The 26,044-nt window shown below is 46.0% G+C and overlaps 1 protein-coding gene across 13 annotated transcripts in view; it reads left to right on the top strand.

The window, feature by feature from the left end:
* Nucleotides 1-6,583: 6,583 nt before the first annotated feature.
* MARK2 (microtubule affinity regulating kinase 2) overlaps nt 6,584-26,044 on the top strand; it is a 110,619-nt gene continuing 91,158 nt past the window's right edge. For 4 of the 13 annotated variants that reach the window (XM_077920148.1, XM_077920144.1, XM_077920139.1 and 1 more), the window contains exon 1: nt 6,584-7,176. In XM_077920148.1, coding sequence (XP_077776274.1) covers nt 7,120-7,176 — 57 coding nt within the window. In that variant the 5' untranslated portion in view covers nt 6,584-7,119. Of the gene's footprint in view, nt 7,177-14,448; nt 14,597-26,044 lie in introns of those variants that run through there. The other 9 variants (XM_028711274.2, XM_028711273.2, XM_028711271.2 and 6 more) reach the window with 4 other exon arrangements.

Genomic DNA, 26,044 nt, shown 5'->3' with positions numbered 1-26,044 from the left:
TGCAATATGGCCAGGATCCCAAACAAGGGTAGATTGGAGACAGAAATCTCCAGAACCCAGAAGTTGCTTCTGTGGTGGTGGGAGGAGCATGGGCCCCTTGGATTCTGTCATCTGAGGCAGCTGCCTCAGTCTACCTCATGGGATCGGCCGGCCCTGTCTCTAGCTATTGCTAGACTGCAACTTCCATCCTCTGACCATGGGCTGGGACTGATGGGATTTGGAGTCCACCTACACTTGGAGGGCCCCAAAGGCTTTGATTTAAAAGACTCAAGGGCAGACCCTCGAAGTGTCCCTAATTTTCAGGGACGTCCCTGATTTAGAGAAGCTGTCCCGGTTTCTGATTTGATCTCGGAATGTCCCTCTTAGGATGTCCCTATTTCCATTGGAGAAATGTTGGAGGGTATGGAGTTATCAGACTCCCAAGCCGTCTGAAGGCAATCCTGTATAGGGAATGTGGTGTTGTTTTTTAAATGTTTAATGTTCTATTATGTTTTAATATATGTTGGAAGCCACCCGGGGTGGCTGGGACAGCCCAGTAAAATGTGTGGGGCATAAATAGCAAAATTATCATTATGGAATGGTACGTCCCTATTTTCATCGGAGAAATGTTGGAGGCATGCAAGGGCTGCCTTGGCCCTCACTGTTGAATGAAGAGCTCGAACTCCCAGCACAGCTTCTGCCAAAGTCTTTGATTTACAAATCAGATCAGTGCCGAGGCAAGGCACCGTTTACAATGTGCAGGAGGTACACACATGTGCCATAGTTTTGTAGAGCACGTCCTAGTTTCCATCTGTGTCTGTTTGCTCATCATACAGCCACCTGCCACAGCTAGAGACAGGTGATGAACTGGATTTGTACTTAACCTTCACCATGTTGGGAGAGGGATCCTTTTCCTAACGACAGGTGTGGGCTCTCCAGGTGTTGCTGAGCGACAAATCCCATCCGCCACAGCAAGCATGGCCAAGGTGGGTGGGCGTTGTGGTCTGGCCCCATGCGGACGGCTGCAGATTTCCTCACCGCTGCTAAGAAAAGGCGCTGAAAGAGGACAGGGTTCCGGCCCTTGCATAGCTGCCAAATAAAGAGAGGATTTCTGGAGCGCATAGCTCAACTATGGAATCTGCTCCCATAGGAGGCAGTGATGGCAGTGATTGGGCAAACTGGTGGAGGAAAAGGCCAATAGCTACTGGCCGCAATGGCTGTGCTTTGCCCCCACCACAGTAACGGTTCTGAATACCAGTTTACGGAAACCGCAGGAGAGGAGGCAGCTCTTGTGCTCAGAGGTCCGGCTTGTGGGTTTCCCAGAGGAATCTGGGTGGCCACTGCGAGAACAGGATGCTGAACGAGAAGAGCCAATGGCCTGATCCAGCAGCCTTGTCTTACGTTCCTATGCATGGCAAGCAATACCTGCTGAAATGCCCATTTCTACTATAATAATAATAATAATAATAATAATAATAATAATAATAATAATAATAATAATTTTTATTTAAACCCCGCCCTCCCCAGCCAAGGCCAGGCTCAGGGCGGCTAACACCAAATATAAAAACAATTGATTGAAATACAGCTTAAAAAACAAGATTAAAATACAACATGAAACATTAAAATGTAGCCTCATTTCAGTGGAAACTCAATCAAAAACTTTTTGGGGGGATAAAAACATCAATTAACAATAGTTAATTTTCGACATTTGACTGCCCTGTTTCCTGTTGGTAATGATATTTGGGGATCGTCTCTCCCCACTCTGCCTTGCCTGCCCTCCAAAGAACTAGCAGCCCTGACGGCTTTTGCGTCTCCGGGGGAGGCTGGTGCATTGGAGCTCCTGTGGCACTGCCCCACCAACCTCAGCCTGCCCTCATCCGGTCCCTGCCCTCCTCCTTCTTCTTCTTCTTCTTCTTCTTCTTCTTCTTCTTCTTCTTCTTCTTCTTCTGCAATCACTCATAGCTGAGTAATATTGTCTTCCATAAACACAGTTTTAACAATGAGCCCGTAAGTGACTGTGGAGGCCAATTCTGGATCCACACGTCCTTCCACAGTGGGGACATTGGTTTCCGGGCGGGAGTTGATCACGGTGTGGATTTCCCAAACGTGCCTTCCTCTTAGCACGTTTCTCCCTTGCGTCCTGAGTTCGAGTGTCTTCAAAGCCCATGACAACTTTGGTAAAGGCTGTTCTCCAACTGGAGCGCTCGCAAACCAGTGCTTCCCAGTTGTCGGTGTTTGTAGTACATTTTTAAAAATGTGCCTTGAGACAGTCTTTAAACCTCTTTTGTGGATCACCAAGCATTACGCTTTCCATTTTTAAGTTCGGAATAGAGTAGTTGCTTTGGAAGACGATCATCAGGCATCCACACAACATGACCAGCCCAACGAAGTTGTTCTTACTAGCATCTTGTCGAGGGGGTGGCTCTCTGCCTGTCAGGTTCCTCCTCCTCCTTAGTTTCAATATTGCCATGTATGGTCTAGCTGAGATTCCTGCCTTGCTAGATGACCCTTGGGGTCCTTTCCAACGATTCTATGAAAATTCAGCCGGGTGGAGGAGAAGGATGGAGGGCAAAACTATAGCTTGTGGGCTCTGCCTGTCATTGGCTCCACCTCCCTGCCTTCCACCCCACCAGCCCCAAGAGACACCAGCCGCTCTGTCAGGCATTTAACCTGTCAAGGCTTAAGCAACTATTTGATGATTATGCCCTCTAAGCTGTGCACACATTACTGTCTTCTCCGTCTTCCCACCGCTGGCGTCTGAAGCTGAGTGCACATGACTTTAGCCCAATCCTTAGGCATCCCATAGTTTCTCGAGAAATGCTCCCTTTTGATGCAGTTTCCATCAAAACAGCTTCCATCTGACTTGAAAGCAGAAGCCGCCGTTAAGCCAAGGTGTGTACATTTGAGACATGTTCTGCACATGCTCAGATGACAGCAACACCAGATCAGATATCAGCCCCGGGAAAATAAATCAAGTACAGTAATGTGCATTGCGTGAAGACAACCCCACACAGTCCCAGGTGTATACAGCAACATTAAAAAGCAATTTGAAACATGGGGGGCGGGGGGATGGAGGAAACGACTGCTCTGTGTTTAAAACCAGTAATGCGTACATAGCCATAGTCTGGTATACAGCAGATTCCTGTGTTCCTGCAGATCCATGGTTTGGTTCATGCACAAATTTATTAAAATAATCAGCTAAGATTTCTTTAGTTGGGTAGTGGGCCAATTAATAACTCGGAGGATGCCATCCTACAGGGTGAGATCCATTTGGGAGTAAGAAGTGTTCAACTCAGCAGAACTTAGCTGGGATAGCTCAGTCGGTAGAGCATGAGATTCTTAATCTCAGGGTCATGGGTCTGAGTCCCGCATTTGGCAAAAGATTCCTGCATTGCAGGGGGTTGGACTAGATGACCCTCGTGGTCCCTTCCAACTCTAGAATTCTATGAAATACAGTATGCCTAGGAGAGCGCTGGGGCTAACGGTGCTAAATTAGCTGCAATGCCTCCCTAATACCACCAGGGGGCAGAGCACAACTGCATATTTTTTCCAGTTGCATCTGAAGAAGTGTGCATGCACACGAAAGCTCATACCAAGAACTAACTTAGTTGGTCTTTAAGGTGCTACTGGAAGGAATTTTTATATTTTTTCCATTCACGGTTTGGGCACCAGTGCAGCCAGTTTAGGATGAGTGCTGGAAGCAAGCGCAGGGGTCAGAATTCGGGGGTCCCACTGAGCAGAGTGAGCAGGAGGGTCCTCAATAAGAGCTCCAGGCTCTTTTAAAGTGAAGGAATATGTAGACAGTATCTGTTCCTGACCGTCTTGTTTGTTGAGCATTCATCCTGGCTTGTTTGCAAGGAAGTTAGTGGAAGGGCTGTAGCTCAGTGGACATGACATATGCTTTGCATGCAGAAGGTCACAGGTTCAATCCCCGGCACCTCCAGGTAGGCCTGGAAGAAACTCCCTGTCTGAATTTGCAGAGAGCCACTGCCAGTCAGTGTAGTGAATGGCCTGACTCACAGATACATAGAATTTTGGAGTTGGAAGGGATTCTCAGCGGTCAACTAGTCCACCCCCCCCCAATGCAGAAATCAGCTAAAGAATCACTGGCGGACAGCCATCCAACTTCTGTTTAAAAGCCTCCAATGAAGGTGAGTCCATTTCACTGTGAAACAGCTCTTCCCATCAGAAAGTACCACCAGAAATCCAGAAAGACTCAGCAGAAGGCATTTTCCTGTATTCCTATATTTAGACAATGCCGGCTATCCATTGAGCATTCATTTTGATTTGCTCACAGGGAGGTTAGACGACATTGCGTCATACAGGTGTTATTCCAGCATGTTTCCTTGTCTCATTTGTTTACTGCACAGACATCCAATGGGGCAGTGAGGGAGCTGGTTTATTGTGCGAGAGCCTCAAATTTAATTGCACCAATTAAATTTAGGATTGAATCCCACCTGAAAATAGCAACTGTCTGGAAGGGCCCTAAAATTAACCGAACTGTACCACTGCAGGGCAGGCATGGTTTCAAACACACACACAAACGCTAACAACTGGTGCATGTTCTGTTCTGCTCTGCCTCCAAAGAGAAGTGTGCAGCACAGTCTTCATCCTTTCAACAGCAGCATCATAGCTGGTGCTCAGCCACATGCAAGATTTTCGCTGCATAATTTCCCACCCACCTTGTTAGCAGTTCTTATGTGAGAGATCCTTCTTCAGGAAGGGAAAGGATAAGGTGTGGAGGTGGGGGGTGGGTGGGTGAACAGCTGGGGAAGCTTTGAAACACCTCTCATTATTTTAAAAAACAGGGCAAGGGAAAGAGGAAACGTACGGTATTTGTTAACTAATAAATAGTGCCCGAGTTTGCTTCTATCCCGTTATTTATTTATTGCATTTATATCCAGCCTTCCCCCCACACCACCAAGGAGCTCAGAAATTTTACAACTCCTGCTCCTCATTTGTGAGGTAGGTTAGGCTAAGAGGTAGTGACTGACCCCAAGGTCACTTATATGGTCCTTTAGCTTTGCAACATTAATTTAGCACTTGCAGCAGGAAAGTGATCCACAGTCTTGGTTTAGTCCCAAATCAATTTTGCCATCATTATCCAAGAGGCTAACAGGGCGGCCCTTCTGGCATTTGTCAGCCTGACAAGGGTTTAGGGTTTCATACAGGCAGCAACTTGAGACGTCTGCTTAATTAGTTAAAATATTTGGTGCTAGTTACAGGTGCCACTTGGGACGCGGGTGGCGCTGTGGGTTAAACCACTGAGCCTAGGGCTTGCTGATAAGAAGGTTGGCGGTTCGAATCCCCACAACGGGGTGAGCTCCCATTGCTCGGTCCCTGCTCCTGCCAACCTAGCAGTTCAAAAGCACAAAGTGCAAGTAGATAAATAGATACCGCTCCGGTGGGAAGGTAAACGACGTTTCTGTGCGCTGCTCTGGTTTGCCAGAAGCGGCTTCGTCATGCTGGCCACAAGACCCGGAAGCTGTACGCCAGCTCCCTCGGCCAATAAAGCGAGATGAGCGCCACAACTCCAGAGTTGGCCACGACTGGACCTAATGGTCAGGGGTCCCTTTACCTTTACAGGTGCCACTTAATACCTATTCTGTGCTTGTAAAAACTTGGTTGTTTAGCGTGGCAGAGCCTACTCTTTGGAACTCCTTGCCTACTGAGATCAAAGCAGGCGACTTCACTGTACTCTTTGCGGCGCCTGCTAAAAACATACCTGTTTAGAGGAACCTCCCCAGATGCCTAGAAATCTGGGACAATTTTCAGACCCTCCAAGTGTCCCTATTTTCCAGGTCCAATCCCAGGTTTACAGAAGCCGTCCCGGTTTCTTATTTGATCCCGGAAATGTCCCGCTTTTCCTTAGGACGTCCCTATTTTCATTGGAGAAACATGGGGAGGGTATGCATTTTGATCTGTTTTAGTATTTTAACTTCTGTATGTTTTAAAGCACAGTACGTTTCTCCGTTTTCTCATTTTCAAATTATTGTAAACCACTTTGAGGTTGTTGGTTTTTTTTTACAGGCAAGCGGTGTATAAATTTTATGAAATAAATAGAGAGACACAGACACACACAATATATATTTATTTTTCTGCCCATCAGGCCTCGTCACTTTTAGACCAGAGGATGAAGGAGAAATTAATTCGGATATTTCCGTGGAGCCCGAACAGAAGACAATTCGGGTATTTCCGGACATTGCCCACCAAAGGCTATTCGGCTGTTTACGTCCATTTCCGAACTTCTCTCTCTCTCTCTCTCTCTCTCCACAGGTTTCCGGATGTTGCCTCTACCTTTCCCCCTCCCTCTCCCAGTGACTTTCTCTCCCACCCCAACGCAATAGAAAGCTTTAGCCACGCCCTCTCCTTTTCCTCCCTCTCTCTCTCCCTCTCTCTCTTTTTCGCAAAGAAGCCCCGCCTTTCTTTCCTTGCCCAACCAATCAACTCTCCGCCGGCGCCTTCGTGTTTTTCCGTGCACCGTGGGAAGTTGAATCGGCTTAGCGTTCGGAACTTTCCGCCAGACCGCGGGAGGGTAGCGGATGACGAGAGCGAGGCGTGCGAAGCAGCCGTTGTTGTCGAGGCCCCTTTCGAGTGTTTCCGGAAAACAGGCGGAACTTCCCGAAGCCCGGCGGAGGCGGCCATGTTGGGAGCCTCCGCTGTATGAAGCTGAGGGGCGGCGAGTGGAGCTCGGGCACCGGCAGTGACGGGAAAACGGTGTCCGGGCCCGGTTTTGGAGGCGCGCCGGGGCTCGGAAGCCTCAGACCAGACAAAGGCTTGCTTTGGGTCCCGGCGTTTCCCCGCTTCGGGTTTTTTCGACCGGTGCGGCCTTGTCCCCGCGCCTCATCCTCGGCCTCGCGTGAACTGTCAAGCCGGGCACCCCTCATTCAAAGCCGGCGGGGCGCGGGACCCACCTATGTATAGGCGGTGCTGGTGCCTTCCGACCACCCATTGAGCCCCATTTCCCCCATGCTGGTGGCTTGGCCGCCCCCCTCGCCGTGAGGAGGAGGAGGAGGAGGAGGAAGAGCCGGAGGAGGAGGAAGACCCCGACCCCTTCCAGCTGGGTCAGGGCGAAGGAGAAGGGGAAGCAGCTGAGCAGCAGTGGGGGGACTCTCCCCTCAGGCCCTGCCCAAGGGAGCCATGTCGAACAGTGGTCGGAGTCCCCTGCCCACCCTCAATGAGAGAGACACGGAGCAGGTAAAAGGGCTGGATGTGCATTTGGGGAGGGGGTAGGATCCAACAGGGAAACCTGGGGGTTCCTTGACCCCACATATATTCCTTCTGTTGGGGTTAATGTGGATGGGGAGGCATGTCTAGGTTCTTCTTTGAAAGGAAAAGTGATCCTGGTTCGGTTAGCCCAGCACATGTGGGAAATTTAGCTGAGGGAATCTTCTTCTTTTCCCATGTCACAGAAATGTAGTGGTACATCTGTTTGTGTGGGTATGTGAAGCCTCCCACGTATTCCCCCCCTCCCCCACCAGGCTGTTGTCAGAAAGCAGACAGATATTTTTAAAAACATAGCACCACACGGGTGGCAATCCCGCATGGGAAGATGGATAAGTGCTGTCCCTTTAAGAGTTGCGTGGTAGGGAGAATCTAGCCAGATGAGATGTTCTTCACCTCCCACCCATTCCCCCTCCTCAGTCTAAGTCTCTGGAGCACTGTGATGGGAATAGCTTAAGGCTGCCACTTTCCTTTTTAACTGCCTGTGTTCCTGTGCCTTTTAAAAAACCTATAAAAGCATTCTGAGGCATGCAGAAATATAGCAGGTGAAGCGTTGTTCAGCTGTTTGTGCCATTCCAGGGAGTGTGCTTCTCTTGTTTTTATTTCCTGTTTGATAGGCAGGTGCAGGGAAAGATTGAAACGGTACAGAAAAGAAGGGGCAACCCTGACCTCCTCTGTGCTCCAAAGATTTGGGGGCGGGGGAGGAGCTGCATCTGACTTGATTTTCCATTCCATGTACTGTAATGTTTAAAGGGGAGCATTCTTCGTGGAGCAGCTTCCCATGAAGGGATATTGTTACTTCTTTTTTTCTTTTTTTAAAGTGACTCTGCTCCTGTGCTGCTTTTCGACAGTAGGTTGTTGTGGAGAAATTCAACAGGCATAACTCTCACCACCACTGATTCATCTCTTATGTGGGGGATGCAGGGGGAAGCTTACCTTTCTAGATTTCATGAGCAGGGTTAACAAAGCAACTGAATGAATGGCAACCCTGCCCTGTAAACTTTGGACAAGGCTTGAGTGCTAGGAGGAGGCTGGGAAAGGAAACCTCCAGGCTTACCTTCCTCTTGTAAAGGTGGATGTGTGGGGTAATTGGAGTGGTGGTAGAAGTGAATAACATGCAGGGTAATGTCCAGGAGGGTAGGTAAAAACACCAGGAGCTGGGGAAGAAGCGGCTATTTGGGTGGAGTTACTACTACCTGTTACTTGTTTGGGACATTGTGAAAGGTATTGCTTTGGTGAATGGTTTGGGTAACAAGCAGCCACCACTGGGATGAATGAATCACAGGAAGGTGGAGCTAAAGGTGGTTAGAGAATATCTTTCTTGCATCTTTTCTCTTTTTATCCAGAAAGAACACTTGGGAAGGGTACTTAATAGTGAACGGTGCTGGTACTGAGAGGAGCTGTATTGGTTTGCTTGCTGGACTGAAGAAGGCAATTGAGCAATGGATAAGAGGATGAGGTTGAATTGTCAGGAATTGCATGTGTGTGTGTGTAATCTTGCATTTTATTCTGGGAGATTGAGTCATTGAGTCGTCTTCCCCTTTTTGCTCTTTTGTGGCAGGGAGTGCTGTTGTGGGATGCATTGGGGAACCAACTCAATCTAGAAGGCTGCAGGAGGTTGAAATACCATGTGGAAACATCACTCTTCTTCTCCCATTCCCCCATCCCACTTAAGTACCACTCTTGCCTTCATGCTTCTCTTTGGATTATTATTTTGGACTGAGGAAGCTAGTCAGTGAAGCAGGTAGAGGATAGCACATTTTCTGACATGCAGATAGGATAGGTCAACTACCTCAACTGAGTTTGAGGTTTGATGTTGCCTAAATGATACCTTAAACCACCAATAAGATTGCAAAGTCTGGTTCTGAGAGGTACATGTCAGAACACTTTGTCACTTAGGTTCAGTCCCCATTCTGGAGTGCACTACCATGGGGGTTATCTCTGAACATGATGTGATAGCATAAGTGAATTGCCCAGGTGCTGTAGACAAAGGGCATCTCCTCAATGAAGGTATACCGTTTTCATGCCCTTAAAAGGGGTTTCATACAAGAGTTTGAAGCAACACCTTAACTTGCTTTCCCCCTAGCTGACATACCCTTAGAGATTCCAAGTGATGAGGCATCATCTTGTTTGGGTGACTTCTGAGTGCCTACCTAATCTATCTGTGGCCAATTTTGTAAATGAGACAGTTCAAGTGTTCAAAGCACTCCACACATGTTGTCCAGGTAATCCTTGTAATCCAAAGTAGAACAATATTGTCCCTGTGTTTCAAGTGTAGGGTGGAGACTGAGAGAAGTATGGTTTCACCAAGGCCACCTACTGATTTTGTGGTGAGGTGCAGTTTGGACATGAGACTTCTCAGCTGCTATGCTACATGTGGAAACCAAATAGAATATTTCAGTTTTATAAGCTACCTTCTTTCAAACTAGGAGCATTGCTGGGTCAGGCCAGAGGACGATCTACTGCTGCATCCTATTCTCACAGTGGCCAAGCAGATGCCCTAAAGCAGAGCTTTCCAAAATGTGTCGTGACATGTTAGTGTGTTGGCTACAGTGTGTAGGTATGTCGTGCGAACGCTCCCCGCACTCCTCCTGGGGCTGGAAATGGGTTAGTTTAACCTCTGGTTTGCTAGTAAAACTGAATTATTGTGTCGCGAAATGATGCATGTCTAAAAAGTGTGACACCAACATGCAAAGTTTAGACAGCTCTGCCCTAAAGGGAAGCACGCAAACAGGACCTGAGTGCAACAGCAGCTCCCCCCACTTGTAGTTCTCAACAACTGGTATTCCAAAGCATACTGCTTCTGACACTGAGGACAGAGCATAGGCATTGATTGCCTTACCCTCTAAGGTGGTGGCCATCACTACCCTCCTCTTGGTACAAGTTCCATAGTTTATCTGTTCTGTGTGATTATGTGTTGTGCAAAGGAAGTACATTCTTTTGTATGTCCTCTTTCTTTTATCTGTCCTGAATATTCCTTTCCTTGCCTGCCATAGCTTATTTTTTGCTACTGTACATGAGGAGTGATCATGTGTACTCTCTCCTGCCTCCTTACATCACTTGACTGCCCCCAGAACCAGCACTCCCTCAGAGCCAAGAAGAGGATAAAAGCCCGCTTCCCACCCTTTTTGTCTCATTCATCCCTCTTACGTGCCTATTTCTCTCTCCAACAGCTTTTTGCTCTTGTGGGCTGCTCTTTGCAGCTTCCGCAATCTCTTAATTGCGTTGGTGGGACAATTCTTTCTTTGGTTGGGCTGGGGCAGGTGGGTGGAGGAATGCATCAAGGATTAGGTGAGCTGTAGCTGATGGTTAAAAATTTCCTCTGTAGTTATACAATACATGTATCTTGGGCCACATCCACACCATGCATTTGAAACCACATTAACAATCGTGACTTCTCCCAAGGATTCCCAGGAAGTATAGTTTGTTAGGTATGCTGAGAGTTGTTAGGAGTCCTCTATTCCCCTCTCAGAGCCACAATTCCTAAAGTGGTTTAACAACCAAACCCTCTTCCCAGTGGAATTGTAGCTCTGTGAGGGGAATAGGGGTGTCCTAACACCTGTCAGTACCTTTAACAATCTGCAGTTCCCATGATCATTTGTGGGAAGCCATGGCTCTTAAAGTACTGTTATACAACTTTAACTGTCTAGTGCGGATGTGGGCTTGCCCTTTGTAGTTCAGCCCTATGAGGAGGCATGGTTGAGCAGTAGCTTGTGGGTGCCATTAATGGAGTGACTCAGTGGCAGACAGAGATAGATTTAGGTGGCACAATCCACTGATAATTTCTCCCGCACATTCCTCATTAAAGTGAGTGAGAATGCAAGTACAAGAGCACAGTTTTTTTCAACAGTGCCACCTTGTCTTTAGCTGTGATTCCTTAATTGCAGGGGTTGGGCTAGATGACCCTTGGGTATACCTTCCATCTCTACAATTCTTTGAGTCTATGATAATATCCTGATGGATTGTGCTCCAAATTACAGTATTGAGTTGTGGATGGTAGTGGAATGGGGAAAGGGCTGTAGAGCACCTGCTTTGCATGCAGAAGGCTCCTGGTTCAATCCTCATCATCTCCAGAATGAGAAAACCTCATGTTGGAAACCCTGGAGAGTTGCTGCCTGCCAGTGTACACAGTAATGAGCTTGATGGACCCAATGGTCTGACTTTGCAAAGGCAGATTCCTATATTCCAATGAGAGTTTGCTGTTTGGGGTTGTCCAGTGTGTGTACTGACTCATTTCCAGCAATTTATAAACTTCTCCATTTCAGCTTGCAGTGGCTGCACCTCACTTTGGCAGTTGAACACTATGACTTTAGGGTGAAGGGTGGGTAATTAATGGTGGTAAAAGTAAAGGGACCCCTGACCATTAGGTCCAGTCGTGGCCGACTCCGGGGTTGCGGCGCTCATCTCGCTTTATTGGCCAAGGGAGCTGGCGTACAGCTTCCGGGTCATGTGGCCAGCATGACTAAGCCGCTTTTGGTGAACTAGAGCAGCGCACGGAAACGTTTACCTTCCCGCTGGAGCGGTACCTATTTATCTACTTGCACTTTGATGTGCTTTCGAACTGCTAGGTTGGCAGGAATTGGGACCGAGTTGGGAGCTCACTCCGTTGTGGGGATTCGAACCGCCGACCTTCTGATCGGCAAGTCCTAGGCTCTGTGGTTTAACCCACAGCGCCACCCGCGTTCCTTATTAATGGTGGTGGTAGTAGTAGTAGTAATAATAATGCATCACACTGTCCTGTCTTTGCCAGGGTGATGGGTAGTCCTGAGCCCCTTCCTTATTCTGTATCTTTCCATTTAGAGACACCTTGAATCCCGTTCCCTATTATGTGATGCTGTTGCTTGCTCTTTCTGTTTTCTGACATAGTTTTGGCCTTCTGAGAAAGTTGGGAAATAACTGCTGCCGCCTCTTTGGGGAAGGGCCATTGTTCAATGGTATTGCTGCTTTGCATGCAGAAGTTGCCAGGTTTGATCCCTGGCACCTTTGCATAGGGCTGGAAATGTCCCCTGCTAGAATGCTAGAAACCCTGGAGAGCCACCATCAGAGTAGACAGTGAGCTATATGGAGTCAGTGCAAGGCAACATCCAATGTCCAAGAGATGCTGTTTCCTTTGCTAGCACACTGGGCGCTCTGCTTTTGAAACTCCTACCCTAGTAAATTTCCCTCTTCTACTTAGAAAGTAACTTCCTAAGGTGACACTTCCTGATCTTCCCGGAGGTGGGGCCATGTTAGTCTGGTGCAGCAAAAATAACAAAAAGTCTTGTGGAAACTTAAAGACTTAGCACATTTATTGCAGCATAAGCTTTTTTGGATGCATCTGATGATACATGAATTGTTATCCTGAGTTACACAGGTGTATACAGTATATTCACATGGTTTGGTGGCTGGCTGGCTGTAAACAGTGAGGTCAGAGGAAAATAAAATGCAGAGAGTGATAATTACATAATTAACTATGGTAATTCACAAAACAGTTATTGATAATAAAGACACCCTGGCATTGATATGCCAATTAACACACACACACACACACACACACACACTGCATTGAAATCCTTTGTCTTGAGCTAATTCGCAGGTGATGGTATTAAAACTCTTGCTGTATTGAAATCCAGCACTTCCGTGTTGCTATTTCACTTGTGATGTTCCAGAATGGCTACTTTAAGGTCATCTACAAGAGAATATTTTGGGTGGGTGAAATGTTCCCCCTGCTAGCTTTTTAATATAGACCTTTCTGATGTCAGGTTTGTGTCCATTATTCTTTTGGATAGAGACTGGTCTGTTTGTCCTACATAGAATGTAGAAGGGCATTCCTGACAAATGATGCCATATATCACATTGGAATATGAGCAGGTGAATGAACACTTGATGTCGTGGATGACATTATTAGGTCCTGTGATAGTGTTGCCAGGGTAGACATGGGGACAGAGTTGGCATCTGCTGCTCATAATAACTTATGTACTCTGCTGGATCACCTGTGTGGTGCTACCTCTCTTCCTCATATTTTCTGTTTCCATCATTTCAGATCCCTTCTCAGAATCACCCTCCACAAAGCCTTTGGTTCAACTGCACATTCCTCATCGCAGTGCTATAGGTTGGGGAAACCTGTGACATGCCCGTCCTCTCATCCAGCCCTCTGGATGTTGTTTGTTTACCATACTTATGTGCCTCTTAAGGCAGCCTGTAAGTACAGTAGTACCTCTGGGTGTGAATCGGATCCGTTCCGGAGCCCTGTTCGCATCCTTAAGCGAATGCAATCTGCGCATGCGCGGGTCGCGATTCGCCGTTTCTGCACATGCGTGTGACGTCATTTTGAGGGCATGCGCGAGTGGCAAAACCCACAAGTAACGCGTTCCGTAATTTCCAGGTTGCCACGGAGCGCAACCCGAAAGCGCTCAACCTGAAGCAACTTTAACCCGAGGTATGACTTTAATACATAATAATAAAGTATATGTAGCAGTGAAACCGAGAAAGGACAGTGCATCTACAATATGGGCTCTTTGGGGGGAGGGGTAAGATATGAAGCCAATAAGTAATAATAAATAAGAATTATCGCTTCTTGGCCTTTTGGCTAAGATCAAGAGTAGTGTAAATAAGAATTCAATGCAATATTAAACAAAGCTGCAATACAGTTCAATAAAACAATAAATCTTTAAAAACAAAAGCATAGCCACACCTTTTGAGAGATGTCCTTAGAGTCAGTTATCTGCTGGGAGTGGCTCCAGGCCCTGTTAGCCTTCGCCAGCACAGCTAATGGCCATGGATAATGGGAACTTCAGTCCAGCAATGTCTGGAGGGCCAAAGGTTAGCCACCCTCAATATAAGGCCTTTCAGTAATAATAATAATTCATGATTTCTTCTGGCTTCTTCATCATGCAGTTTTACATGGCCCTTGTTAAAATGTTGATTTTATTAGTATGGTTTTGATTTGTATTCTGTCTTGGAAAGTTACTTAGAAAGGTAGCGTATGCATAATGCATTGATAACAACAATTGAATAATAGAATTAAAATCCGTTTTGGATCATCCAACCTTGGAAAGATTCTTGCAACTCTCTAATCCAAGCAGGTTAAATAGCAATGAGGGCAACTCATTGGTGTACTGAGCATTACTTACTCTCCACTGTTTTGTGTGTGTGTGTTTTGAAAAGGGGGGGAGTTGTGCTTTTCCAGAAGGTAGTTGCAGGGTGGGGCAAGACAGGGTGCAGCAACTGTTCCGGTTCTGCAAAGACTGTGAGCGCACCTTGTGACGTGCATAACAGATTACAGGGGAAAGGTAGCAAGGGTAGGTAGGGGTGGCTACTTGAAAACACCAGCTGCAGGAGAGAGGCCTGGCAGGCCTTGAATTCCTTCTCAATGAGCCTTCACCCACTGGCTTTGCTGTCCTCTCCTCCTCCGGTGAGTCTCCTCAGGCCCTGTGGGTCAGCAGTTGTGCCGCCTCCTCAGTTTTGGCTCCCACAGCTGCCTTCCACTTGATTGTGCTTTTCCTTATTTTCCCAGGGGAGAGTGGTCGCCCTCCCTATGTGTTACAGAGGGGAGGGGGTGGGAAGTCTTTGGGGCTCTCCTCTTTCTTGCTTTCTCTGCAAGCGCATGCATGTGTCTTAGCAACAGGGCCTGACAAGGACAGCTAGCATGGAAATGAGACAAGTATAACAGTGGACTAAATATATCTCCAGCATCCTTTATCTTAGGGGTGGCAGAGGAAGGGAAAAAAAAGAAAGAAAAGAAAAAGAAGGTTTGAATCTGGTGCCTGGTACCTTTTCTTTTGAGCCCTTCTAGCTTTGGTCTCATCAGTGGGGGTTTTTTAAACAAATGTGGGTCCAGAGAAAGGAAAGCACATCCTTCACCTTGGTTTATAAAGCAAGAACATCTATTTATCAAAATAACCAAATTCAGCCAACATTTAAGCATGACTGAATCAAGTAGTTCTCTCCCCTCCTCCCTTCACCCTATTCTTTCCTCTGCAGTTTCAGCTTAAACTAGTTGAAAGCGGAGGGGGGAGAGCCCATATGACTCAGGTTACCTGTGGCAGCTGCACCTTCTTAACTGAGTAACTGAAATTTTGATTTTTATTTTTTTTTTGTTTCCTCAGAAGTGTGCGGCTCTTTTCTCCCTGTCCCCCTTTCCACCCTGGTTTTAACATTATAATACATTTCTGTTGCTTTTTGCAGATCTTTCTTTGGTAAATCTTAAGTATTCAAGTATCCCCTTTAAAAGTAAAGTGAGGGGAGATTTCCCCCACCCCACCCCTTGGCCTTGCCTTGATTGAATGCTTGTATACACACAACTTAAACCCTGTTATTATATAATCTAATCATACAAAACTCCCTTTTTATTGGAAATCCTGTCCCCAGGGGAGAGCTGGTCCACTCAATTATCCTGTTTCTTTTGATGTGTCCGAAACATTTCCGATAAACAGGTCTGTGTGCTACCTTGTGTGGCTGGCTCCATCTCCTGGCTGGTGAAACCTAGCAGCACGGCTGGAGAGCTTCTGCTCCCCTTTCCAGCTGGACCCTCACAGTTGTTCCATCGGTCCCACTGTGCTGCTGGTCTGGGCCCCATCCCTTCCCTGGTGAGAGCTTGTCAATGTGGCATGAGGGCTGTTTCCAAGGGACACGGGAAGGTATAACTTACGGAAGAGGCAGTGTGTGTGTGTGGGGGGGGTGACACAGCCCTTTGTTGCTGAAGAAGTGAACCCCCACCATTCTTGGCTCCCATCTTTTTTGATGGGGGTCAAAGCGAATGTAGAAAACAGTTGAAAAGGGAATGCTTTTGTTTGGATCCAGGCTTCCTAGCTAAGAGTTGTGCTGGTTGAACAGGCCTAATCCAAGTTCCCAGCCTAGAAACTGAATGTCTGAATGACTGACAAGGCCAAAAAGGGAGAAAGGGGTCATGAACTCAGTGGCAGCAAAGTGAGGATTTACATGGAGACAGTTTGCACTTGCTGTCTAGGAGCACAGGCTCCCATATACATAACCACAGCAGGATATTTCTCTTGAAGCATCTCAGCTTTTGAGTTTCGGCATTCGTGGTTGGATCTCTCTGTCCTTCTGTTTGTTATTTCTGTCTCCACCCCCCCCCCCCCATTGCTCCAACAATTCATATTGGAAATCTGTGGAGGCCAATACCAATAGGGGTGACTTATGCATCACTTTGCAGCCAGCTGTTTTTGTGTCCCTTCCTCCCACCTTTTTCTTTTTATTCCTGCTTCTTGAGGACCCTTGTGCAAGTGCGGTGGGTGAGATGCAGTGGATATCATGTGTGTCCTGGCAGCACATTTATTCAGCCTGAGTAGAAGAGGGTTCTTAACCCACCTTTTGATTTCCATTGGGAGGGTGGAGAACGAGGAGGAGGGCAAAGTTTTCTTGCTTGCTAAACTGGTCAAGCCAGTTCTGATAATGATTGGTGTTCTCTTTCTTTTTCTGTGGTGCTCCAGGAGAGACTGAGATTTAAAAAAACACACATACTGTATGCCAGTCTTGCAAGCTACACTTGATAGATGGTGAACTTTCTGTAACAAGTAGAGACTGTAGTTAATACCCAGTGGAAAGCTTGGGCTGTAACAGTACATTTTGTTACCCTTTATTACCCAGTATCCAAGGCACATGCTATGCAGCTTTGCAAATTTAGTTGCTTAGACTAGAGCACACATAGTCTTAAAATCTCATTTGCGGGTGGAGGAATCTCCTCTCTTGCATCTGTGGTGTGTAATAGTTTGCTGCATTTTTATCAGATTTATTTGTTGCTGTAAATTCCCAGCATCTGCCCCTGCTGGTGTAACTTTTTTTTTTTTAAATGTAGGGTTACAAACCAAATGTGCTTTGTTGGTGTGGCATAGGAGCTTAAGTCACAAATGAGGTTCAGATCTCACCTCAGCCACAGATTTCAAGGGTCATTGGCAGTGATACGGGGTGGAAGCGTTTCCAGATTATTATTTTTCAGTGTGTAATTTTTCTATGTGTAATTTTCTGTTTCGTAAGTTCATTCGTAACAACAAATGGATGCCAAGTGCAAATAAACATTAAGCAAGTTTTTTAACTTCATACAGGTATAATAAACATCTCAAACAAAACTTTCTGGAAGCACCTGGTCAGCCACTGTAGGAATCAGGATGCTGAACTACATGGATCTTTTGGTGAATCTCTCTCTGTCATCTTTAATGCTGACTCTTGTACTATAGCTGCCTGGGCCTTCTGGCAAATTCCAAAGTAGCAGCTTCTCCATGATCTGTGCATTTCCTGGACAATGTCTAAATGGCAAAGATCTGAACAGAAGCCTTTTCTGTCGGCCATAGCTAACGTGGCACTTGGGACCAGTTTTTCAGCTTTGGTTGAGCTGAGTGTCTTGAAGCCATGTAGTCTGCAGTAGTATTGGAGCTATTCAGTGTGTTTTGGAAGAAGTAGAACTGGGTCTCTCAGTATTCCACTGACCAGTGTTTCTATCAGCAGAGGTGTTCAGGTAATTTAATTTGGGGGAGGAGAGTATAAACACTTGCAAAGAAGGGGTCTGATACTATTCCACCGTGCCAGCCATACCACTGGCAGAGTGAGGCAGCTGCCTCAGGCTTGGAAGATGCTGATGTTGCTACTCAGATGTTAGTGGGCAGAGCTGTGCATGCCATCTGGCTTGCCCCACATTCTGTTATCTAGCCTGCTGTCCCCAACACTGTCCCATCTCTAGTACTGAAGTAAGGTTCAGCAGTTCAGTCAAGAGAAAGGACTGTAGCCCCGTGGTAGAGCGGCTGCATTCCATGCAGAAGGTCCCAGGTTCAGTCCTCGCATCTCACTGGTGAGAGACAGATCACTGCCTGAAATCCAAAAGAGTGGCTGTCAGTAAGTGCAGACCATACTAAGCTAGAAGGAGCAGTGGTCTGATTCATTATGTTCCTAACTTCTGGTCTGATTGGCTTCCCAGCTGGTGCTCTCAGGAGGTGGAGGAGACACGATTACTTGGTTATTTTTAAAAGAACATCCCATTTGACATTTCTAAGTGTGTGGAGAAACACCCCAACTTTTGGCCCCAGTAATGTAGTAAGCTGGTGAGTACTTTGCTCCCCCCACCTTCACCACACAGGCAGAGCAGTGTGGCTATGCTTATATGGGCCATTAGAAGCTCTGTAGCTAGCATTGCAAATCAGGAGGCAGTTTGCAGGAAATGTGGAATATTTTTTTTTGGGGGGGGTGTTTCCTGTGACCTGGAATGATCGGTGTTATACTTGTAGATAGAGATGTATTAAAAGAATGAATGCTATCCTTCTGATAATGCCTTAAAAAATAATAATCAAATGTGCAAAATTCACAGAGGAAAAAAAATGCTCATTAAGCAATCCTGGACCTGGGTTAGGAGAGCAGAGCGGCGTCAAAGTTCCCTCTGTGCATAAATCTACTTTTAATTAAAACTACCTGAATGGGAGACTTGAATGTTCTCTCTCTCTTTCTCTGGCTTTCCATCCTGAAATCTCCTCTGTACATTATCCGTCATAAGGTTTACTCAGAGCACACAATGTTCTGTTACAGTTTCAGTTCGGCAATCTCGTTTTCCCTAGCTGCTGACTTTTTTCCAGGGCATGTGTTTGGATTCACGTGCCTTCAGGTACAATGGATTGCAGCAGGCTCTGTTGCTGTCTTAAGACTACTTCAATTTTCTGAATATTAAAGCTCATTTTCTTTGCAATGTGGAAATTAGTTACCGCCTGGAGATAAGCCTCCAAGTTATAGGTTCTGCTTTAATACTACTAACTGCCGCACCTAAGAAGTAAGGTGGCTGGGGATGGGGCCTGTGCCATAGTGTCTATGTGTTCATGCAGTAGCCAAAATTGCAGTCAACCTGGTATAATTAGGCTTGCTGTTGCACAAGAGGATTGTAGAAATTATTACTGTTTGTTTTTTAACCCATGTTGATCCTACATGGCAGCTTCCAATTTAAAAAAATAAATATATATATATGTGTGTGTGTGTGTAGTAGAATTATTCATTCCCTGGCATCTCCAAGTAAGGCTGGGAATTAATTCCTGCCTGAAACCTTGGAGAGTTGCTGCCAGTCAGTGTAGACAGTACTGAACTGGGTATACTAATGGTCTAGCTTTAGCACAAGGCAGTTTCTTATGTATTTGAAAAACAAGAGCAACTTTCATTTAAGTTAAACAAGGAATTGGGAATTGGATCCAGCAGGTTTCCCCACCCCTAGTGGTCCACTTTGACCTGTGGACAGTAAGGTGAATGGTTTGAGGGCTGTTACTCCTCAGTTTTGATTTACTGCACGTTTAAGCCACCAGGTGTTCTCTCAGACTGAGAATAAGAAAGGAAAATGGTGAATGGTGTTTGTTGAATTGCCATTGGGTTGGGTTGTAGTGAATAATAATTATCATTTATATGGCATCTTTTTGAATAGTGCTGGTATTGGCCTTGGGCAGTTCCTAGGGCTCACAGGTGCTGACACCTGTTTTGGAACTGAGCAGCCACCAATTTCCTTCAGTTCCCCAGAGCAATACAACTTTGGGTGCTCTGGTGCACTGTGGGATATTTAAAATTGTGGCCACTCAGCCACTTGCAACAGCTTTGTAAGGTAGGTCAGGTGTTGTTTCAAATGGGGAGTTGAGATAGTAAACTGCCTAAGGTCACCCTTGGCAGAAAATAAATTCAGACTGGATGCTCTTTGGTTCAGTTGTTGTGATTGTTGGTCATTAATTTGATTCAGCATTCTTGTAGTAAAGAATCTTATTCCAGATTGGAACAGTGACTTGTGCAGTTTGTTTTTTAAATCTCTTATTCAATTTACACTGAGCCCCAGCGCCCTCATCTATATACAGAGGGTTGAACATTTACAATACGGTATGATCACATCTTGCGTGGGTGTTACATTCTGGTGCATATACTCGAACCACCCCTGTGTATGCATCCTTATATTTCTGGAGCACATGCACTGAGCAGGCCTTGCCCAGTAAGTAAGCCAGAGAGCTTAAAAGCTCTATCTGTGCAAGGAAAACCTGATGCAAAAAGAGCTTTTAATGTCTCTACCTTGCGTGCATTTAATTTGTGCAGTTTCAACCAGCTGGCCTTCAAATGCACATGGCTGAAATTGCGCAAGTTAAACGCATGTAAGTTGCGGTCATACTGTATCTGTCAGACACTTGGTTTGTTGTATTTTATGTAAAAGTAATTACCGTCTGTTACATTGGTTTGGAAAGGGATGCGGGTGGTGTTGTGGTCTAAACCACAGAGCCTAGGGCTTGCCAATTGGAAGGTCGGCAGTTCGAATCCCCGCAACGGGGTGAGCGCCTGTTGTTCGGTCCCAGCTCCTGCCTGCCAAGCAGTTCAAAAGCATGTCAAGTGCAAGTAGATAAATAGGTACCGCTCCAGCGGGAAGGTAAACGGCATTTCTGTGCGCTGCTCTGGTTCTCCAGAAGCGGCTTAGTCATGCTGGCCACATGACCCAGAAGCTGTCTGCAGACAAACGTCGGCTCCCCTTGGCCTATAGAGCGAGATGAGCGCGCAACCCCAGTGTTGTCTGCGACTGGACCTAATGGTCAGGGGTACCTTTACCCTTACTTTTTACATTGGTTTGATGATTTTTTTTTGGTTCTAATTTATTTCTTCTACAAATATTTACCTGTATTGAGGCATAATTCATAATTTTAATCCTAAAGTCAGCTTCCGTGTCAGGATTCCATAGTCCACTGTTGGGCAGCACCTTTATTAGGGCCAACTAAAGAAATCACAAAAATGTGGTAAGTTTTGCAGTTTTCCAGCTTGCCACATTTTTGTACCCCCGCCCCCGCCTAAAATAGCTAACCATTTTGCTTCTCGTGTCAGGATTATAGGCAAGGTAATACTGAGCATGTGTATAACTTATTAAGTGTTCAAAAGCACTTTACCTGCTATTTTGTTTATTCCTTATCGTAACTATTTAAGATAGGTTAGTATTATTCCCCATGCTGCAGTTTCACGGCAGGTGAGGGGTGGCTTGCCCAAGACCACATGGTAAGTCCTTGGCAGAGATGACATTTGAGCTGGTGACCTTCTCTGTTTACAGCTAGTTCTCTAAGCCACTATGCCACACCAGCTCTCTTCAGAATGTAATTCTAAATGTTTTCCAGTGTCAAAGGAGAGATTGCACAAACAGGAGCCAGAGGAGGGCAGCTAGGATGGTGAAGCACCTGGAAACATCCTGTGAGGAACAGTAGTGGGGAGCTGGGATTTTTTTAACCTGGAGCAGAGATAAAGGGGAGACACAAAAAGGTCTTTGAATATCTGAAGAGCTGTCACAGTTCACCTTCATGCACTCCCTCAGTGCTGTATGTATAGGATGTGGTCACACTCATTGGTTGAGCCTTTCGGCTCATTTTATTAAGCTATTCCTTGAGTTGAACAGACTCCTTCTCTCTGCATGTTCCATTACAGACGCTTCAGGTTACAGACTCCACTAACCCAGAAATAGTACCTCAGGTTAAGAACTTTGCTTCAGGATGAGAACAGAAATTGCGCGGCGGTGGTGCGGCAGCAGCAGTGGGAGGCCCCATTAGCTAAAGTGGTAGCTCAGGTTAAGAACGGACCTCCGGAACAAATTAAGTTCTTAACCCGAGGTACCACTGTAGTTCTGTTGAGGGGATGTGTCAGTGTCTAAGGTGGAAGGGGGTTAGCAGAGGGTCTGCTTGGGGTATGTGTGTCTTGGTTTGATGGTGGAGGCTGTAAAAGCATGTCAAATGCCTGCTGATACGTACTTAGGTGAACAGCCGCCTGGGTCTTGAACACCTCTGTCGGCAAATTCCCTTCCCAGATCCAATGGTTCACCTGCTCTGGCTCTGGGTGGACAGTTTACTCATCAGTGGCATTATAGTACTCAACTTGTTTAAAGCTGCAAAAATTTTAAGCATTTAAGTGGGGAGCAGCAATTCATGTTGCGCTCCCCCCCACCCCACTTTCTTACACTTAACCTCTGCTTGGCAAACTTAGAGTGAGATGACTCACTTTCTCTTAACTCTTTCCGATTTTTCTTTCTGGTCATCTTGCAGTCCTTGGATAACTGAATGTTAATGTTGTTGTTGTTGTAAGACTTGAAGGGCTTTTCGCTGGAACTGGCATGTTTACAGAAATTTATTTTAGACTGGTGAACCACATCTTTCCAGTAGTATCTTCAGTAGCTGTGGGAAAGAGATTCCTTTTTGAGAATGCATAGGAGACAGGAAGCTACCATAGAGCAGGTTGAGGATTGCCTGTAGATCAGCAACAACTGGCATGCCAGAGATTAGCCACAAGGGTCGCTGACTTGGTGCTCTCCAGACATTGCTGGACTATCTCATCAGCCCATACCCATTGGCCATAGTGACTGGGGCTGGTGGGAGTTGGCAGTCCAGTAACATCTGGAAGGGGCACTAGGTTGGCTGTCCCTGGTCCATACTGACTGGTTGTAACTCTCTAACGTCTCAGGCAGAGAAAGTTCTTTCTCAACACCTGCTACCTGACTCATTTAGCTGAAGATTCTGGGGATTGAACTTGGAGCCTTCTGAATGCAAAGCAGATACTCTACCACTGAGCCATAGACTCTGCCTAAACTGAGATGACTGTAGAATCCTGTACAGTGAACAGAGGGCAAGCAAAAGTTGTGCCAGGATCAGCAGCAACTTAAACTGAGTCTGTATGCTGGTGAGCCTCTTGAGGCTTCAAAGGGGATGGGAGAAGATGCCATCCCGGACTACTTTGGGGAGGAAGGATGGGGTATAAATTAAATGAATGAATAGTGTTAGGAGTTCTTCATGGCTCTGTCTGTATCTGGTTGGCTCTTCCTGGCCTGACTATAAATGTTGAGATACTGACAGAAGAGCAGCCCTTATAAACAGAGCAGCAGAGTGTGTTTCACTCACACAATCTTTCTTGTGAAGTGACATCAATTCATAAACCAACATCACAGCAGATGCCAAGCAGGGATTCTTTCACCTGCACATCTTCTGACATGAAATGTGCCCACAGTGCCTTTCTGCCTCTTACATAAGCCAAGCTGTACTATCTCTATGTAAGATGAGACTAAAGCTGACTATTCCTGTACTATTCACTACAGGAAGTAATTTCCCATTGTTTAGGTGGTTTAGGATGGAGAACCTTTTTCCAGTCTAAAGGCTGCATTCCCTTCTGGACAACCTGGGGGCACCATATGACAGTGGTGAGGTAGAGCCAGAAGCAAAAGTGGTTGGTTCACTATATGTACATGTTCACCTTTGTGCAGTAGCCAGGCTGGAGAAGCATGCTAAGCTTCTTCACTGCTTCCTTTTGACAAGTGGCAAAGACTTGACTTTTAAGCAGGCATAGACTGGTGACCACTGGTGGTAAAATGACCTACAGGGTCACTGAAATACCCTTCTCTGGTAGGGTTTATGGATTATATAGGATGGCATCTTAATATCTTTCAAGATCTATACATTTCCCCCAGAGTCTAACTGAGTGGGTTGGGAAATGATTGTATTATTCAAATAGCTGAAGGGCTGTCATGTATAAGAGGGCAAAATATTTGTTCTTGCTGCTCCAGAAAACAGGGCTAGATGTAATAGGCTTAAGTTGCAGGAGGGTATATTTTGATTGAACATCAAGAGAACATTATTCATGGTAAAAGCAGTTTGACAATGATTCCCTACAGGGGTGGGTGGGCTCAGCTAAAGGATGAATGACCTTTCGTTGTCTCCTGGATTTCCTGCGTGAAACCGTGTTAGATTTAATGGCCTACAAGGCCCCATTCGTCTCTATGGTTGTATATAAATGTTTAAGAGAAATGCCAACTTGGTACAAAAAAACAGCTTCAGATTTGAGAGATCCTAGAGGTGTGAAGAAATCCAAATATAGCATTGGTACAAGAGCTTTAGCAAAAGCTAAGCAACATCCCCTTTCAACATACAGTTTCCTTTATTGCTACAAGGATACTCTTCATGTCAACCCAAAGTGAGGTTATGTGGCTTCCTGAGCCAGCTGCCCCACCCATTTGAGACACCCAGGCATTGAAAAAGATATTTTGTCAGCACTCAGAACTTGTAAATTAATTAGTATGCTATTCTTATACAGTCGTACCTTGGAAGTCGAACAGAATCTGCTTCACATCTGGCCTCTGGATCTTGCCTGCCTTTAGCCCCTTCTCTTCCTCCAGTTTTGCCTCTCACTTCTAGCTATGCTTTCTGCCTGTGTTAATGCTTTTGTTCCTACCCTAAGACTTGGGAACCTGGAAGGAGGAAGGTCAGCTGGTTTTGGGAATGGAGCCAGTACAGCTTCTGTGCCTTCAGCCTCCTCCAACTCCTGCTTTCAACCCCCAGAACTACCACATGCATTAGGGGCAGCTCTGTTGCTTTGAAAAGTACTTCTGCATCAATCTGGAGGTGCCTGTTGGCTCTAGAGATAATTTATGGTGTGTTACATGGCAAGTTTGGAAGGGCTACCTATCACTATCTGCTACTGGCAATGTAATTTTTTTAAAAAGAAGAAATCTTGCCTCCACAAATAGCAGCAAAGGGTTGGGGGGGGGGGGACGACCAAGCACCTGAGCTTCATCCAGTTAGCTTGGCAAATTTTTTCTGGTTCCAACTTCCCTTTAAGGAAGGGCTGCAGCTCACTGGTAGAGCATCCTTTCCCCATGCACAAAGCCCCTGATTAATGCCTGATGGCATCTCCATGTGAGACTAGGAGAAGTCCCTGCGTGAATTCCTAGCAAACCACCACTAGTCAGTGTAGACCAGGGGTAGGCAACGTAAGGCCCAAGGGCCGGATGCGGCCCAATCGCCTTCTCAATCCAGCCCCCGGACTGTCAGGGAATCAGCATGTTTTTACATGAGTAGAATGTGTGCTTCTATTTAAAATGCATCTCTGGGTTATTTGTGGGGCATAGGAATTCGTCCCGTCCCCCCGTAGTCCAGCCCACCACATGGTCTGAGGGACAGCCCACGGCTGAAAAAAGTTGCTGACCCCTGGTGTAGACAATACTGAGCTTAGATAGGCTAAGGCCTATCTAACACAGTGTAAAAGGCCTATCTTTACACAGTGTAAAGCAGCTCCCTATGTTCCTATGAGATGGCCCATTAGATGTTGATTATGAACGCTTCCTTTAACAGGCTCTGCTTAGCAGTACTTCAGTGCAATATGAATTCCCCAGGAGGTGGCAGCAGGAGGGGGGAATCTTTACCTTAATTACTCTGATCATGTCAGATAGAGAGATGGATACTAATTGATTAGGCTCTGGGCTGGCCCTCCCTTAGCAAATAAGCTGAGGAAAGGAAACCTCTTGTGGTCTGTTCCTTCAGTTTATGACTGTCCTAATAACCTGTTCCCTGTCAAGTTTCTTTCTTTAACTGCAGAAGCAATTGCTCTTGAAGCTTGTTCCTTGGTAGTGTTAAACCATCTGATTAGCTACGCCTCTGCCTTGTTGTCACAGTAGTGTCTTTGGCCTTAGTGAGCAGGAGGGACTTAAAATACAGTGTTGTTTGAAATGGCGTGAAGGCCCAGAGGGGAGGTGACATTCTGCCTTTTGGATATGAGCATATGACACTGCCTTCTACTGAATCAGGAGACCAGTTCTTGTTTTCTAGTTCTGAAACTGTCTTCACTAGAGAGATTAAAGACTCAGCCCTCCAGCTCCCACCAGCCTCAGCCAGCACAAGAGTGCGTCTGCAAGGTACATCATATAGTATACATGACAGTTTTTATTCCAGTATACAGTACCACATTTGACCTGAAATACTGGAGGGGTGGAAATAAAAGCACTCTTAATGAAGTTGAAGTGTAATGCTATGTGGTCATTTTTATTGGGATACTTTTAAAAGTATAAAGACAATGACATGAATTTCTGTAACATTAACATTTAAATTTACCAAAAAAA

Source organism: Podarcis muralis, chromosome 16, assembly GCF_964188315.1.
Source record: "Podarcis muralis chromosome 16, rPodMur119.hap1.1, whole genome shotgun sequence".
In the NCBI taxonomy this organism is placed as follows: Eukaryota; Metazoa; Chordata; class Lepidosauria; order Squamata; family Lacertidae; genus Podarcis; species Podarcis muralis.
This window is presented reverse-complemented; position numbering and strand designations above follow the sequence as displayed.